The sequence below is a fragment of the Pleurodeles waltl genome, chromosome 11 (genome assembly GCF_031143425.1).
Source record: "Pleurodeles waltl isolate 20211129_DDA chromosome 11, aPleWal1.hap1.20221129, whole genome shotgun sequence".
Lineage (NCBI taxonomy): Eukaryota > Metazoa > Chordata > Amphibia > Caudata > Salamandridae > Pleurodeles > Pleurodeles waltl.
In genome coordinates, this window is record NC_090450.1 from 132,175,858 (window position 1) to 132,193,947 (window position 18,090).

General features: G+C 42.5%; 1 protein-coding gene across 2 annotated transcripts in view; it reads right to left on the bottom strand.

Moving 5' to 3' along the window:
• The window catches only part of MFSD1 (major facilitator superfamily domain containing 1), a 138,015-nt gene that overhangs the window by 22,665 nt on the left and 97,260 nt on the right, over positions 1-18,090 (bottom strand). For both annotated transcript variants that reach the window (XM_069213267.1, XM_069213268.1), the window contains exons 11-14: positions 17,549-17,705; positions 15,898-15,995; positions 10,495-10,607; positions 185-232 (exon numbers count right to left, since the gene is read on the bottom strand). In XM_069213267.1, coding sequence (XP_069069368.1) covers positions 185-232; positions 10,495-10,607; positions 15,898-15,995; positions 17,549-17,705 — 416 coding nt within the window. The remainder of the gene's footprint in view (positions 1-184; positions 233-10,494; positions 10,608-15,897; positions 15,996-17,548; positions 17,706-18,090) is intronic.

Here is an 18,090-nt window from a genome sequence, read left to right on the forward strand (position 1 = left end):
TAAAAAACTGAAATCTCAATTTAATGTCTACAAATAAAAATTAAGAGCACTATGACAAGTATGTTAAAGATTACCGGAGACATGCAAAAGTCTTGTTTTAATGATGTTTTTCAAACTTCAATTTGAATCTGCAGGTCTATGTCCATTTTAAAGGTATGTCTAAACACACATTTGTTAAACTTACTAGTTAGTTGGTTCACAAAATACAGCACCACAACGGATATTAATGCCACTAGAGTAAACAAAAAATAAATGTCATTAGACTCAAAAACAAAAAAAGGTTTACCACTTCATAAAATGCCCAACAATGCAATGTTATTTGCCTCCATTAAAATCCTTCAATGAATACTCACTATTGCTTTAATTAGCGATTTAAAAAATTATGTTACAGGGTTCTTAATGTGTACAATAATATGTGGCACTGTGAAGAGCAGGGGGCTATCAATGAACATCCCACAACCTGAGTAAGGAGGAGGTTAGCAAATAATACACTCTTTGGGAAGGCAAGGGACACATACTACCCCTCTCCAGTACTAGACAAGCTGAGTGGCTGCCAAATCCCTCTCCAGGTAAGTGTGAGTTAACTCCTTTTTTAACACCTGGAAACATACGTCAGTTCCAGCTTTTCGCCATGGTTAGAAGGAGAAATGAAAGATCCATATCCTTAAGAGAAGTTGGGGGGGAGTGAAGGGAAATTTATTACCTAGGATGTTAATTCTTTATATACAATCATGATCATGAACAGGGTCTATCTGCTGTAGAACACTTCTTGAGAGTGAGACCGGTTAGTTTTTTGGACCATACCATCCTCATAATTGATATGATGAGGCATTGTTTGAAAAACAATATTTTTTTGTTCAATGGGGAGTTATACCAACAGTTCTGTGGGACTGCAATGGGCACCTGTTTTACCCCAGCTTTGCTAATCTTTTCCTAGGATGGTGGGAGGAACAGGTGTTCAGCGATGAGAATCTTACAAGCTACCAAGAACAAGTTGTCCTGTTGCTTCGATATATAGATAATCTCTTTATAATCTTCAATGGCCCTGAAAACAGTGCTAAGAATTTTGTTGCTTGCTTAAACAGTAAACCATGGAATTTGGTATTCACATATACCCTAAGTAAAACTCATATTGAGTATCTTGATGTCAAGGTTGAAGCCATTGATGGGGAGGTACATACTCGTCTGTTCAGGAAGCCCACAGCGGGGAATAGTATTTTGCTCCTCATAACCTAAAGTGGAGTATTCCAAATGGTGGACTACTTAGGCCTAAAAGAAATTGTAGTACTGAAGCCACATATAAGGAGGAAGAGAAAAACAAGATAGCCTGATTAAGAGAATGGGGTTACCCCTTGTGGTTCCTTGCGAAAGCCGTAAAATGTGCCTTCCAAATTGAGAGGAACACGATACTTTGACAACAAACCGTCTATGACAGAAATGACTAAAAGAGTCATCTTTGAATACAATGGAAACTCTAGGGAAAGGGAGGTAGGAGAGAGACCATCTATCAAATATAAGAGAACTCGATCTTTGAGAGATTCCTTAATACAGAATGTTATTACCTTACCTAAGGGGATGGGTGATTATGACTTGATAGGATTTTTTCCTTGTGGACACTTTAAAGCTTGTAAAAAGCATTCTAATGTGAGGGAATATATTGTAGTAGCAAAGAATCAACAAAACATAAGACAATTTCTTACTTGCAGTTCCCAATATGTGATATACATATTAGAATGCCATTGCCCTTTAAGATATGTGTGGAGCACTATATGCACAGTGAGAAAGATGGTTCAAGAACATATGAGAGCCATTGATCATAGTGATGTGAAATATCCAGTGGCTAGACATTTCTAAAAAAAAACAAAAAAAAAAAAAACATGGTGGTGATTGCAGTAAAGTCTCTTTTTTTGCTGTAAAACAAATTAGGCACAATCCGAAAGGAGGTAACCAGACTTTGCGATTGAAACTAATATAATCTGAACTGATCTTTGACCTTAAGAACTTTAGTCCAGGGGGGTATGAATCTGGACGAGGAGTTGAATATTCATTTACATCACAGATGACTTGTTTATGATTTATTGTCAGAAGAGATCCACTGTTTCCTTTTACTTCAATGCTAGTCTACCTCTGTTACTTCCCCCACTACTCTGATCCCTCTTTCTCTGGCTAGTTTTCCGTTAGGTGTTTTGTCAACACATATAATATTGCATTGTATAAATTGGGGAGTCTTTGAAAGGGGATGCACTTTTAAGACACTATAGGACCTTTTTATTCTTTCTCATTTTTCTTGTGTATATGTAAAGGATTTTTTCTTGTAGATGTTAGGATGTTTTCTTACTTCAGTTTTCTTCTATGTTACTTTTTCCTCTTTTTAAAAACATATTAGGTACATTAAAATATACATTTTTAATTGTAATTATGAACAGAGTGGACGGGTCGGTTACTATACAGCAAATCTGACACAGCAGAGTGGATGATGCACACCTAGATATGACATGCTTATTTGGACTTGTATGACAGATATACATATACTGTTTCAGAGTGGCAATGACTCATACAAAGCTGAAAAACTGGTTGAAATATGGCACTGGTTAGGATATTCACAATGAGCTCTAGTTTTGTAACAAACGTAATGATTCTTGATCAATATATCTAATGAACATATTGGGACAACTGGAATTACATTGGGCGCTCACAAATAATCACTGTTTAGGCGTCATACACTGTTATGGATCGCGTTTGTATATATGACTAGCAATAATATTGTATATGATCTGCAATGATTTATATATTCGCCCACTGTGGGCTGGATGGAGTGATGTACTTTTGTATTGTAGATTGGTGTATGATGTATAAAGGGGACTTAAAAGGGGCCCTATTTGGGGCCACTGGTAATGAATATGATCTGGAACATGAATTATGATCGTTAGGTGCCTAATTAGCTATTCATCACGTATACAATAAGTAAGCACAAACAATGAGAATAACACTGTTCGCTGTTAAACAATAACTATTACTTTACGTGATATATTATGTTAGTTGATTTGTGGATATGCATGATATTTAGTGATATCAATGGACGATGTGAATAGATGAATTTGCCCACTTTGGGCTTGATTAGGAGAGACAATAAGGAGGTTCACACAATGATCACATTTGATGTTTTCCCAAAAAATCTGAAAATCATTATCAGTAATAATTTTACCATTTAGTGTCATGTCATTCAATCTGTTAGTATATCGTATTATTGATATTATCGACAGATGTTCTGAAACAAAACAGAAAATGTACTGTAAGGTATTTGGTATACAAATACAGGGAGTGCAGAATTATTAGGCAAATGAGTATTTTGACCACATCATCCTCTTTATGCATGTTGTCTTACTCCAAGCTGTATAGGCTCGAAAGCCTACTACCAATTAAGCATATTAGGTGATGTGCATCTCTGTAATGAGAAGGGGTGTGGTCTAATGACATCAACACCCTATATCAGGTGTGCATAATTATTAGGCAACTTCCTTTCCTTTGGCAAAATGGGTCAAAAGAAGGACTTGACAGGCTCCGAAAAGTCAAAAATAGTGAGATATCTTGCAGCGGGATGCAGCACTCTTAAAATTGCAAAGCTTCTGAAGCGTGATCATCGAACAATCAAGCGTTTCATTCAAAATAGTCAACAGGGTCGCAAGAAGCGTGTGGAAAAACCAAGGCGCAAAATAACTGCCCATGAACTGAGAAAAGTCAAGCGTGCAGCTGCCACTATGCCACTTGCCACCAGTTTGGCCATATTTCAGAGCTGCAACATCACTGGAGTGCCCAAAAGCACAAGGTGTGCAATACTCAGAGACATGGCCAAGGTAAGAAAGGCTGAAAGACGACCACCACTGAACAAGACACACAAGCTGAAACGTCAAGACTGGGCCAATAAATATCTCAAGACTGATTTTTCTAAGGTTTTATGGACTGATGAAATGAGAGTGAGTCTTGATGGGCCAGATGGATGGGCCCGTGGCTGGATTAGTAAAGGGCAGAGAGCTCCAGTCCGACTCAGACGCCAGCAAGGTGGAGGTGGAGTACTGGTTTGGGCTTGTATCATCAAAGATGAGCTTGTGGGGCCTTTTCGGGTTGAGGATGGAGTCAAGCTCAACTCCCAGTCCTACTGCCAGTTCCTGGAAGACACCTTCTTCAAGCAGTGGTACAGGAAGAAGTCTGCATCCTTCAAGAAAAACATGATTTTCATGCAGGACAATGCTCCATCACACGCGTCCAAGTACTCCACAGCGTGGCTGGCAAGAAAGGGTATAAAAGAAGGAAATCTAATGACATGGCCTCCTTGTTCACCTGATCTGAACCCCATTTAGAACCTGTGGTCCATCATCAAATGTGAGATTTACAAGGAGGGAAAACAGTACACCTCTCTGAACAGTGTCTGGGAGGCTGTGGTTGCTGCTTCACGCAATGTTGATGGTGAACAGATCAAAACACTGACAGAATCCATGGATGGCAGGCTTTTGAGTGTCCTTGCAAAGAAAGGTGGCTATATTGGTGACTGATTTGTTTTTGTTTTGTTTTTGAATGTCAGAAATGTATATTTGTGAATGTTGAGATGTTATATTGGTTTCACTGGTAATAATAAATAATTGAAATGGGTATATATTTTTTTTTTGTTAAGTTGCCTAATAATTATGCACAGTAATAGTCACCTGCACACACAGATATCCCCCTAACATAGCTAAAACTAAAAACAAACTAAAAACTACTTCCAAAAATATTCAGCTTTGATATTAATGAGTTTTTTGGGTTCATTGAGAACATGGTTGTTGTTCAATAATAAAATTAATCCTCAAAAATACAACTTGCCTAATAATTCTGCACTCCCTGTAGTGTTAGCAGAAGCCACTCAAAGATGGTGACGATGTTGATATGTATTGTGTGTTGGTTTTTTATGTTCACTATGAGTATTTGATGGAGTGCAAAACGTATTGGGTCATGTGATCAAGGCTGCAGAGATGAAGGCCGCAAAGATCAAATCTTTGAATTATTTTTCCTGAGTGAACCTGAATTTTGTTATGGATTTGACATATATACACACATATAGATATATATATATATATATATATATATATGGAAAATGTCACTTGCCCAGTGTACATCTGTTCGTGGCATGGGACACTGCAGATTCACATGCTGTGCATTATCCTGCCATCTAGTGTTGGGCTCGGAGTGTTACAAGTTGTTTTTCTTCGAAGAAGTCTTTTCGAGTCACGAGACCGAGGGACACCTCCCTTTCGGCTCCATTGCGCATGGCCTCGACTCCATCTTAGACAGTTTTCCCTGCTGAGGGTGAGGTAGGAGTTGAGAGTATACTAGATGTGCCCATGCAATGGAGTAGTAATGTATGTACATAGTGTGTATTAAAATAATATTTATTTACATATTTACAATTCATGCAACTAAAAACGGCTACAGGCTCCCGGGGAGGTGGGAGGGCGCATGTGAATCTGCAGCGTCTCATGCCACAAACAGATGTACACTGGGTAAGTGACATTTTCCGTTCTGTGGCATGTGTAGCTGCAGATACACATACTGTGCATAGACTACAAAGCAGTAATCTCCCCAAAAGCGGTGGTTAGCCTGTAGGAGTTGAAGTTGTCTGAAATAATGTTCTTAATACAGCCTGTCCTACTGTGGCTTGTTGTGTTGCTAACACGTCTACACGGTAATGCTTAGTAAATGTATGAGGCGTAGACCAGGTGACTGCTTTACAAATTCCTGTCATTGGTATATTTCCAAGAAAAGCTATTGTGGCACCCTTTTTTCTAGTGGAATGTGCTCTTGGTGTCATGGGTAATTCTCTTTTTGCTTTAAGTTTGAATGCATTTCTCTACTTTTCCGATGGTGGGCCTGTAGACGTGTGGGCAATGTTTACTTTCCTTGCAGTTGTCACCATTATTGAGTCCACATGGGGTTTCCCTGTATGTATTATGGTCCTGAGTAGATGGCCTGTACTTTTCCTCTACTCTTGCCAGCATGGCTTTTGCAGTAGCTGGTATATATGAATGCCTCCTTCCACTGGTCCAGTACGCTTGGTAGCATGAGCAAATACAAGTCCCTCTTGTTAGAGGGCATCAATGTTTCTAGGAGGAAGCAAGAATCTCCTTTTTCCTCCTCTAACTGGACCCGATACATTGCGGCAGCCGTCTTTATGTGGTTGTTGTAGAGGACTAGATCATCCAAGGTGATGGCCTCGAAGGATAGTTGTGTACTCCTTCTGAGGAGTCGGAGTTGAGGTCTTGCCGTAACTCCTAGTTGAGTCCTGCTGCAGCTTCGCCTCAAGTTTGTAGAACTATTCCTGCTCCCCTTTGTGAGGTTCCAGTGTTGCTGGCCCCTCCAGGACAGACCGATTACCTTCAGTCTCGATCAAAGGCCTGGTTGGAATTCTACCTTCAGGGATTCGCCAAACTCATTTTTATGTTGTAGGTGAGCAGATATTTCAGCCTCTAGTCTTATCTTTTTGCATTTGACCTTGAGCTATTTTTGTTCAGAATCAAGCAACAATCTCTTTTTTAGCGCAACTGGTCTGTCTCGTCCAAAACTTTAGCATTCTCTCTCGGTACCTTTCGACTAGATAGTGTCTTCAGGGGTTTCAATGTAACCCTGCCCCTCACATTATCACTCAGTCAAGATCCATGCTGTTCTTCGAGCTTCGGCTGACCTTTGGTCATCAAGTGCTTTGACACCAATGCTGCCTTCTGGGGTTTACTGTCCAGGGGTTTTGAGTCAGAGCCTTTCGGCAGTTTCATTACATTGGCCTTCTTTGTTTCGACGTCCTTAGACAAGGGCTTTTTTCAGTGTCTGCCTCATAGATCTCAACAGCCAAGCCTTTTAGTCTTCTCCCGGGCCCTCTCTGCCTACTCAGCTTTGTCCTCGTTTTCACTCAACAGGCCAAGGTTGTTAGGCAAGACTTGTTCGTTCTGGGTGCTGGACATGGTGGTAGAGTTCCAGCTTCTGTCTTCGATGTACCTTTAGGGTCATGGGTTCAGAGACTGTGCAGGCAATGCAGTCCTCGTATTGATGATCCCTGGGGAGAGAGAGAATGCAGATCTCATGGGGGTCTCTCTGGGCATATTTGTGGTGCATTTGGGGCAGAATTTAAAAGGTGTTCTCCATGACCCCTACCTGCCTAAATTTCCCAATAACGTGGCTGGTACCGTTCGAGTCCCCTGCCGGAAGGGAGAGAAAAAAGGATCCCCTTTTTCTCTCATCATCAATTTTGGTCATGGCTTTTGGGAAATTCTTCTATTTCCCCCTAAAAGTTTGGAGCTTTTGAAAAAAGAAAAAAAAGAAACTTTCTGGAGCTCCTTCATTGCTTCCAGATGCAAAGACAGAAAAAGATTCTTGAGGTGGCAGCTACACAGGAACATCCCTAAGGGGCTGGTATGACCTCACACAAGGGATCATACCACCGAAAAGTGGCAGACGACCACTGTAGGAAGTTGGCTCTGTATGTGTTATTTCAAAGTAAGGAATAACCTGCACAGAGTCCAAGGGTTCCCCTTAGAGGTAAGATAGTGGCAAAAAGAGATAATACTAATGCTCTATTTTGTGGTAGTGTGGTCGAGCAGTAGGCTTATCAAAGGAGTAGTGTTAAGCATTTGTTGTACATACACACAGGCAATAAATGAAGAACACGCACTCAGAGACAATTCCAGCCAATAGATTTTGTTATAGAAAAATATATTTTCTTAGTTTATTTTAAGAACCACAGGTTCAAATTCTACATGTAATATCTCATTTGAAAGGTATTGCAGGTAAGTACTTTAGGAACTTTGAATAATTACAGTAGCCTATATACTTTTCATATAAAACACAAATAGCTGTTTTAAAAGTGGACACAGTGCAATTTTCACAGTTCCTGGGGGAGGTAAAGTATTGTTAGGTTTTGCAGGTAAGTACACCACCTACGGGGTTAAGATCTGGGTCCAAGGTAGCCCACCGTTGGGGGTTCAGAGCAACCCCAAAGTTACCACACCAGCAGCTCAGGGCCGGTCAGGTGCAGAGGTCAAAGAGGTGCCCAAAACACATAGGCTTCAATGGAGAGAAGGGGGTGCCCCGGTTCCAGTCTGCCAGCAGGTAAGCACCCGCGTCTTCGGAGGGCAGACCAGGGGGGTTTTGTAGGGCACCGGGGGGGACAGAAGTCCACACAAAAAGTACACCCTCAGCAGCGCGGGGGCGGCCGGGTGCAGTGTGCAAACAAGCGTCGGGTTTCCAATGGGAGACCAAGGGGTCTCTTCAGCGGTGCAGGCAGGCAAGGGGGGGGCTCCTCGGGGTAGCCACCACCTAGGCAAGGGAGAGGGCCTCCTGGGGGTCACTCCTGCACTGAAGTTCCGTTCCTTCAGGTGCTGGGGGCTGCGGGTGCAGGGTCTTTTCCAGCCGTCAGGATTTTAGAGTCAGGCAGTCGCGGTCAGGGGAAGCCTCGGGATTCCCTCTGCTGGCGTCGCTGTGGGGGCTCAGGGGGGACAACTTTGGTTACTCACGGTCTCGGAGTCGCCGGAGGGTCCTCCCTGAGGTGTTGGTTCTCCACCAGTCGAGTCGGGGTCGCCGGGTGCAGTGTTGCAAGTCTCACGCTTCGTGCGGGGATTTGCAGGGGTCTTTAAATCTGCTCCTCTGTAACAAAGTTGCAGTCTTTTTGGAGCAGTGCCGCTGTCCTCAGGAGTTTCTTGTCTTTCTTGAAGCAGGGCAGTCCTCTGAGGATTCAGAGGTCGCTGGTCCTGGGGAAAGCGTTGCTGGAGCAGGTTTCTTTTGAAGGCAGGAGACAGGCCGGTAGGTCTGGGGCCAAAGCAGTTGGTGTCTTCTTTTCTTCTTCTGCAGGGGTCTTTCAGCTCAGCAGTCCTCTTCTTCTTGTAGTTGCAGGAATCTAAATCTTTAGACACCCTCTTTGTGCCTCCTCCCAAGGGGAGGGGGTCACAATCCTATCCCTATTGGGGGAATCCTCCATCTGCAAGATGGAGGATTTCTAAAAGTTAGAGTCACTTCAGCTCAGGACACCTTAGGGGCTGTCCTGACTGGCAAGTGACTCCTCCTGGTTATTCTCATTATTTCACCCGGCCTTGCCGCCAAAAGTGGGGCCGTGGCCGGAGGGGGCGGGCAACTCCACTAGCTGGAGTGCCCCGTGGTGCTGGAACAAAGGGGGTGAGCCTTTGAGGCTCACCGCCAGGTGTTACAGCTCCTGCCTGGGGGAGGTGTTAGCATCTCCACCCAGTGCAGGCTTTGTTACTGGCCTCAGAGTGACAAAGGCACTCTCCCTATGGGGCCAGCAACATGTCTCCGCTGTGGCAGGCTGCTAGAACCAGTCAGCCTACACAGATAGTCGGTTAAGGTTTCAGGGGGCACCTCTAAGGTGCCCTCTGGGGTGTATTTCACAATAAAATGTACACTGGCATCAGTGTGCATTTATTGTGCTGAGAAGTTTGATACCAAACTATGGTGCTGTGGAGTTCGTGTTTGACAGACTCCCAGACCATATACTCTTATGGCTACCCTGCACTTACAATGTCTAAGGTTTGGCTTAGACACTGTAGGGGCACAGTGCTCATGCACTGGGGCCCTCACCTATGGTATAGTGCACCCTGCCTTTGGGCTGTAAGGCCTGCTAGAGGGGTGACTTATCTATACTTGCATAGGCAGTGAGAGGCTGGCATGGCACCCTGAGGGGAGTGCCATGTCGACTTACTCATTTTGTTCCCACCAGCACACACAAGCTGGCAAGCAGTGTGTCTGTGCTGAGTGAGGGGTCCACAGGGTGGCATAAGACATGCTGCAGCCCTTAGAGACCTTCCCTGGCATCAGGGCCCTTGGTACCAGAGGTACCAGTTACAAGGGACTTACCTGGATGCCAGGGTGTGCCAATTGTGGATACAAAAGTACAGGTTAGGGAAAGAACACTGGTGCTGGGGCCTGGTTAGCAGGCCTCAGCACACTTTCAATTCAAAACATAGCATCAGCAAAGGCAAAAAGTCAGGGGGTAACCATGCCAAGGAGGCATTTCCTTACAACCACAGTAAAAAAAGAAAATAAAAAAAGGAAAGAATTCCAGACCCAACCACTAGATGGCAGTACAGTGCACAGTCTGTGACTCTAGAAAAAAGGACGTGTGCTGCAAATCTCACGGTTGCCCGTCTTGTACAAAACACAAATTTGCCAAAGGCACAAACACAAAAGCAGTTAACTGGTTGACAACATGGCTGATGAGTTATTACATACATTTATACATTGGGTGCGTTCATAAAGATATCTACGAATTTCAGCTTAATGCTTTAATGCTTTTGAGCTAGAAACATAACTAAATGTTTTACTTTGTTTTTCCAGTGAATATAAATATCATTGATGACTTGAACATGTGGTGCATGCCTTACCAGGTGGATATATCACTGACCAAAACCTACAGCTACACATTCATAACCAAAGAAAGCTGAAATGTAGATGTTAAATACTTACAACACATGCAGGCAATAAAGAAGACTTCCAGAAACAAGTACCCTCGAGCATCCAAAATGGCGCCAGCTGCTATTGCAACAATTGCAAGCCCAAGATTCTGGATAGACTGCATGCTGCAAAGATGACATGCATTAAGTTCACCACTCAGCCACCTCACACACTTCAAACCTTCAACTGTGGGCACGTACTTACATTATAAGGAAAATGTTTCTTACCGGTAGACATCTGTTTGTGGCATGTAGTGCTGTAGATTCACATGCTGTGCATAAGCTCGTCATCTAGTGTTGGGTTTGGAGTTGTGCAGTTTGTTTTTCTTTGAGGAAGCTTTTGAGTCATGGCGAGTGACTTCTCCTCTCGGTAATATTGTGCATGGACATCTAGTCCTTTGTTAGATTGTTACTCTGCATGCAGTAGAGTGAAGTAGTGAAAATAGAGCGTGCAATAGAAAATATGTCCATGCCATGTATCTACATATGTACAATATATACATATTTATAAACTGCAAAGTCCACACAAGTCTAGGAAGGACGCATGTGAATCTACAGCACTACATGCTGTGGCTGTAGATGCACATGCTGTGTATAAACTGTAAAAAGAAGTCCCTCGAAAAAGCGGTGGCTAGCGTGCAGAAGTTGCTATTGATTGGAAGAGTGTTTTGAGAGTGTTTCGATTTGCCTTTTGTAAATAACAGACAACGTTTTGTACTATTGGCTTAAGTGGGTCAATGTTTTGTGTTTGACAAAGGTAAACAAAACATTTCCATTTTAGTGCATAAAAATGCCTGGTTGTGGGTTTGCGTGCTTCTTTAAGAAGATCCATACATTCCTGTGGTAACTGTAACTGGCCCAAAGGTTTATGATCTCAGAAGCTATAACACTAGGTTGAGCGATTTGGGATTTGGATGTTTTATCTGACCCTGTTTTTATGTTAGAAGGTCTGGTCTGTTGGGAAGCTTTTGATGTGGAACTTGTGAGAGGTCCAAAAGTGTTGTGAACCATGGTTGACAAGCCCATTTAGGAGCTACAAGGTTCATATTGAGGAAAGATTGTTTGAGCTTCCAGACCAGAAAGGAAACGAGTGGGAGAGGGGGAAAAGCATAAGCAAATATCCCTGACCAACTCATCCATAGAGCATTGCCTTTGGATTGAGGGTGTGGATACCGGGAGACGTCGTTTGGGCATTTGATGTTTTAATGAGTGGCAAAGAGGTCTATTTGAGGTGTTCCCCACTTTTGGAAGTACTGATGAAGGGCTTGTGGGTGGAGTTCCCATTCGAGGACTTGTTGCTGCATCCTGGTGAGCAGGTCTGCAAAGGGATTGTCTGTCCCTGGGAGATACTTTGCCACTATGTGAATGTGGTGATGAATTACCCATTTCCAAACTGTTTGTGCAAGATGGGATAGTTGATGAGATTGTGCCCCGCCCCCACACCTGTTTTGAAGATAGTACATGGTTGTCATTTTGTCTGTAGGTATCAACACTAACTAGTGTTGCAATTGTGGAACGAACACTTTCACTGCTAGGAATACTGCTTGGAGTTCCAGGAATTTGATGTGGAAAGACTGTTGAGTGTTGTCCCATACTCCCTAGACTGTAAGGATGTGGAGATGAGCTCCCCAACCGGTGTTTGAGGCGTCTGTTGAGAGTGATTGGAGGCACAGGGTCTAAAAAGAACCGCTCTTTCATAAGGTTTGTGGTGTTCTACCAATGCAGAGAGTGGGCCAACAACACTAGATCTTCCATCTGACTCTGTGTCTGAGACCATTGACGTGGGAGACGTTGATGGGGACGAATATGAAGTTTAGCATGAGGTACGATGGTGATACAAGATGCCATCATCCCTAACAGTCGCATAACCGTTCTTACTGTGTATGCTTGGTTCTTTGTTAATTTAGCAATCATTGCCTGAAAAGCATGAACGCGGACTGAGCTGGGAAATGCTAGTCCTAACTGTGTGGTGATGGTCGCTCCGCGATAAGGTTGTACCTGAAGAAGATGTCGATGAGATTCGAGGTAACTGATAGTGAACCACAGAGAGCATAGGAGCTGGATTGTGATCTGAGTGTGATGTTGACACTGTGTGAATGAACTGGCTTTGATGAGCCAATCGTCCAAGTAAGGGAAGACATGAATTTGGTGTCTTCTGAGTTGTGCTGCGACTACAGCAAGACATTTTGTGAATACTCTGGGAGCGGTTGTGACTCCAAATGGTAACACCTTGAATTGGCAATGTTTTTCTTCAACTATGAATTTTAGATATTTGCAGTGTGCTGGATGAATGGGAATGTGAAAGTAAGCGTCCTTTAGGTCTAACGCTGTCAATGTCACCTTGCTGTAGTAGGGGGATCACATCCTGAAGAGTGGCCATATGGAAGTGTTCTGATAGGATGTAGTGGTTTTAAGGTCTGAGATCTAATATTGGTCTGAGAGACCCGTCTTTTTTGGGTATTAGAAAGTACCTTGGTGGTGTAATGGTACTGATTCTACAGCCCCTTTGAGAAGAAGAGAGCGCACTTCCTCTCTGAGAAGAGCGATATGATCTTGTGAGTATGAGGGGGTATATTTGGTGGAGTGAAAGTGAGCCCCAGAGAGTAACAATTTTGGATGATTGAAACTACCCATTGACCTGTCACACCATTGCAGGAACAAATGTTGTAACCTTCCCCCTACCGGAGTGATGTGAGTTGGGAGGAAGTCATTGTTTAGTTTTGGCTGAGGAGCCTTTGGATGTAGATGGCTTTCTTTCTCCTTTGTTACTATTCCCTCTGTAGGAACCTCTAAAATAACCTCTGGTCTTTTTGAGAGGTGGGCTTTGTCAGAGTAGAAGACTGGCACTAAATGATGACCTCTTGCAAATCCTGTGCGATGAAGTGCTCAGGTGTGTGCTGGCTTGGAGTGCTCCTATAGCTATGGCAGTTTGTCTTTATTTAGTTTTTGTATGGTATCAACTTGTGTGCCCAATAAATGCTCTTTGTCAAACAACATGTTAAAAACTGCCTGCTGTACCTCTGGTTTAAAGCCCGAGCATCTGATCCAGGCATGTCGCCTAATGAGGACGTTAGTGTTAATACTACGTGCTGCTGTGTCAGCAGCATCGAGGGCACATCTTATTGAATTATATGAAATTGTTTGCCCTTCAGTTACAATTTCTACCCCTGTTTTACAGTGTTCCTCAGGGAGGTATTGTAGTAGTTCCTCCATGGCATCCAAGTGAGCTCTATCGTACCGGGATAGTAATGCTTGGTCATTAGTAATCAACCAATGATTAGCTGCTTGAGCTGACAATCTTACCTGCCGCATCTAGTTTTAAGCTTGCTTTATCAGGAGAAGGTGTGCCTCCTGTTAATTGGCTATTAGCCGTCTTGCGAGCTGTAGAGGCAACAATGGTGTCAGGAGGGATTTGTGATTTTATAAATAAATAAAGCATCAGTTGGTGCAGCTTAGTATTTTTTATTTTTTTTAAATCAAACCCAGGAGTGAGAATCCTTGGGTCAGTTTCTTCCAGTGCTTCCAGGCATGTCTGAGCATTCCTGGGAACACTGGAAGAAACTGACCCTCCTTGTGTGTTGCACCAAGGGTGTCAAATAGAAAATCCTCTTCTATGGGATCCGTGTACATCAGGACATTATGATACGCTGCTGCCCTGTCTATGACCTGTTTAAATGAGGTTGAATCCTCAGGTGGTGAAGGTCTAGCTGGATAGAGATCCGGATTAGGTGTAATAGTATCCGGATCATACGTATCCGGTGGATCTTGATCGTCTAATGTATCTCCCAAAATATGAGCCCCATCAGGTGGGGAATTGGGTGGTGTGGTGACCTTAAAGGAGGGGTAGATGTCGGTGGAGTAGTATGCTGTGGTGAATTATGTGGAGGTGGTGAGGGTTGAGGAGAAAGCTGAGTAACAGAAGGAGTCTTTTCCATTGTATTCTTTTTTGGAGGTGGAGAGGAGCCAAGAGGCTCTTGAAAAGTCAATATCTTCTTTAAAGGGGAGGAGGTGATTTTATAATCCACCCTGTTCCCTCTTGAATCTGAAGTCGGCACTGATGAGCGTCCATAACTTCTACAATTTGTTCTACAGGTGAAGGGATGGTGGATGGAGGCTGTCCAGAATCCACAGAGGTCTTTACGATTTTCGGATCGAAAGTCTTCTGTATATGGGATATTTTTGGTGCATAAACAATGGGTAGATGTTTTTTTCTTTTTCTGTACTGAAGTGGTCGACATCCAAGCACCTTGTATATTTGGGCATGCCGAAGTGGAAGTGTTGGAGGTTGATGCCGAAGATTTTTCTTTGGCTTTTTTTGGTGCTGAGCTGGATGGCCGGGCATCCAAATTATTTTCTCTGCTCCAACCATGGCTGGAAGGCAGTGGCTGCCTAGTGACCTCTTTTGATGTAGTTTTGACTGAGGGTGAAGGGGTCTTTTTACTCACGGTTTGCACCAATTGTAACGGTTGACTCGATGTCAGGTTGTACATCAGAGTCCGAGTCTTGAATGAAGGAGGCTTCCTCCTTCTCCGACTCATCTTGTGCATGCTATTCACCGAAGATGTCTGGTGTATCGTCTGGAGTTCGAGATGTAAGTTCGAGATGTAATTTCAACCAGACGGTCTTTTTAATAAGGAATGGCACACTTCGCAGGTATGCTCGTTGTGGTAGGGTAAAAGGCACAAATTACACACCTGGTGGTCGGTGCGTGGAAATTTGGAGTGATGTTGAGGGTAAAACCTAAATGGAGTTCGTTCCATTAGGGCTGCATAGTTGAATACCACGTGGAGGAGGTAGGCCCAAAGAGGGCCCGAAAGGGCTGTGTCTGTCCCAAAGGGCTGAAAATCGAGTCCGAGTGTAAGCTGAAACCAAAGTTAAAGTGCAGTAGAATACACAATCGAAACAATACAAACGGTGATAGAAAGACGGAGAGAATACAGTTTTGAACTGTATCAAGCCGAGCACTCTGATCAAGAGAACACAAATCCAAACCAGGCAGCACAGAGAAACAATCTAACAAAGGACTTGATGCCCATGCACAGTATTACAGAGAGGAGGAGTCACTAGATCCTGCGACTCGGAAAAGCTTCTTCAAAGAAAAACAAGTTGTACCACTCCGAAACCAACACTAGATTGCAAGCTTATGCACAGCATGTGTATCTACAGCCACACATGCCAAACGTAAATGTTTCTGTGGTAACAGTTAAAATTCACTAGGGGAACAAGCAACAAAATGGCAATTTAGGTTATTATGCAGATAATTTACAGCAAAGGTTCGATTGTGTCATGAATTTGCATATGCTGTTGTTTTAGAGGGCCTGCTCTATATAACTACATTAATCTGCTCTTTTAAGTATGACATAAATGGTTTTTTACTTCTGCGAGGAAATGCGTAGAGGGAGGTGAATCAACTTACAAGCCATAAGCTGTTCCAAGCTGATGTTCAGGTACAACAAAAGCCACCATTGGCCATAACGCACAGGCAAGTAGTGAGTAGGAAATTCCTAAAAACACCTGTTCAAAGAAAGAATGCACATTAAAAGTTAATTTTATTGTCATTGCCACTATACATAGTAAACATATGTTGCACTTATATATCTTTAGACTCTTTACCCATGACAACCAATGAGCACTTCAGAATATCACATTATGATAATATCAGATTCTTGAGGTTTGCAAGAAATATACATAGGCTAAGTAATCTTTGCACAAATTGAGGAACCATATGGAAGAAAGCATGTAGAGAAGCTCATTTAATATTCTACCTAGAAAATTACATTGGGCTAATTGTGGGTGAAAAGAAAACAGATCACAAACGTTGCTCTAGTATCAGAGTATTCAATTCCACAATTCAACAATAGCCTCTCTTAGCCCGTTCCTTTGACTGTGCCCTAACTCCCCATGATACCAAGAGTGTATAGCTCCTCTAAAGCAGTTCCGTCCCAACCCTTCACCACAGATGGCCACCCGATGAACATTTTGGGCAATCCAACACACACGTACAGATACACACAGATACACATACAGGACAAAATACAGACAAAATAGACCGGTACTAAAAACTATAGAAAAGACAAATGTGTGCAGATTCCCTTAAAAGCTCCTTCGAAACAAAGAACTAATGACACAAAAGGACCACTGACTCTACCTAACGATGGGTCAACTGAAAACAGAAAGGAGCCCACCCTTGATTTGTAATACAGCCAGGGATGCTCCCACATGCCAGACTCATGCTCATCAACAAAGTAGTTGTGTACGCAGGTGAAAGGAAGAAAGACTAAACAAGGCAATATAAAGAGATCAGGAAGGAAACTCCTAACACAAATTTGTTCAGGAACGTCTGTCATGAGTATCAGACTATACAGAAATGGTCACACAATAACAGGAAGGGCAGTTTTCACACAGCCGAGCTTTGTACAGCAATACAAATATCTGAAATAGATGCCTCTGCCCTTCTACAAACGATCAAAACACTGGAGGTTTAACGAAGGAAAACCTGGTTCAAACCCAAAACGGTATATAAACGGAACAGACCAATGACACATTTCACAATAATGCAGCACACAAACAAGGTCACTTCAAGTACTCACTTTTGAGTCAACCTAATCTACAACTGCCCAAAGAGGTGCCTTTAGCCGTCCCTAGAACATTTTTAACAATGGCTTCCCAACTATTCTCCATTCAGCAATCATTCCTGCCCAGTGCTTCAGAGGCAAAATAAGGGCCAGCTCCAGTGCTGTAAAAACAGTAACACATACAAGATTCAGAACCCCAGTCTATCTTTTTATTTAGTGTTCTAGAAACTTCTCTCATAAATTAACATGCAAGGCTCAGGTAAAGTAATTTATTATCTTTATTGATCAGTGTACTCTTTGATATTAATTTCAATACATAAAATAAACTCAATTATTGGTCACATAATTTAAACAATTATGTTTAATACCACAATAGCATTCCTTTTGTTCATACCTATACGTACTACATGCACGTCTCCCGACTCATTCATAGTTAAAAATATAATATTCTAAAATATATTATTAGTAATAAGAAAAAGTAGGAAATATTACCATGGCAATCCAGGGATTCCAGAAAGTGAAGGCCAGCATGATGTGAGCAGCAAGGGTGGTCACAATAGCACACATTACCCAAACAATGTTCCTTCCAGTTCGATCGACAAGGATTCCAAAAAGGGGGGATAAAGGTGCAGAGATGATATAGACAACACTATAAATGTAAACACAGAAAATTGTTAGAATGTTTGTACTCCAAAAATAGTGACTGCTTTTTTCCCCAAATCAATCCTGTACTTAAAACAGCTGAGCTTAATGTTCCCGAAATTAAAGAATTAACTTTTTCATTTATAGACTTCTCTCCAGATACTTATATTACCAGAATTGTTTCCTGTTTCTTTCGATGATTGCTTGAGCAATCACAATTAACACACTCAAGTAGACACATCGTTAAAGTCCAGATATTAAATTAATTCCTACTTTCAGAAAAAATAATGAAAAGATAAATGTATTACAAAATTAGCACATTAGAATGTTGGGAGCTCCACTAAAGAAAATGAAGTGGCTCACGGCTAATAATGGCTGTTATAGGCCCTATG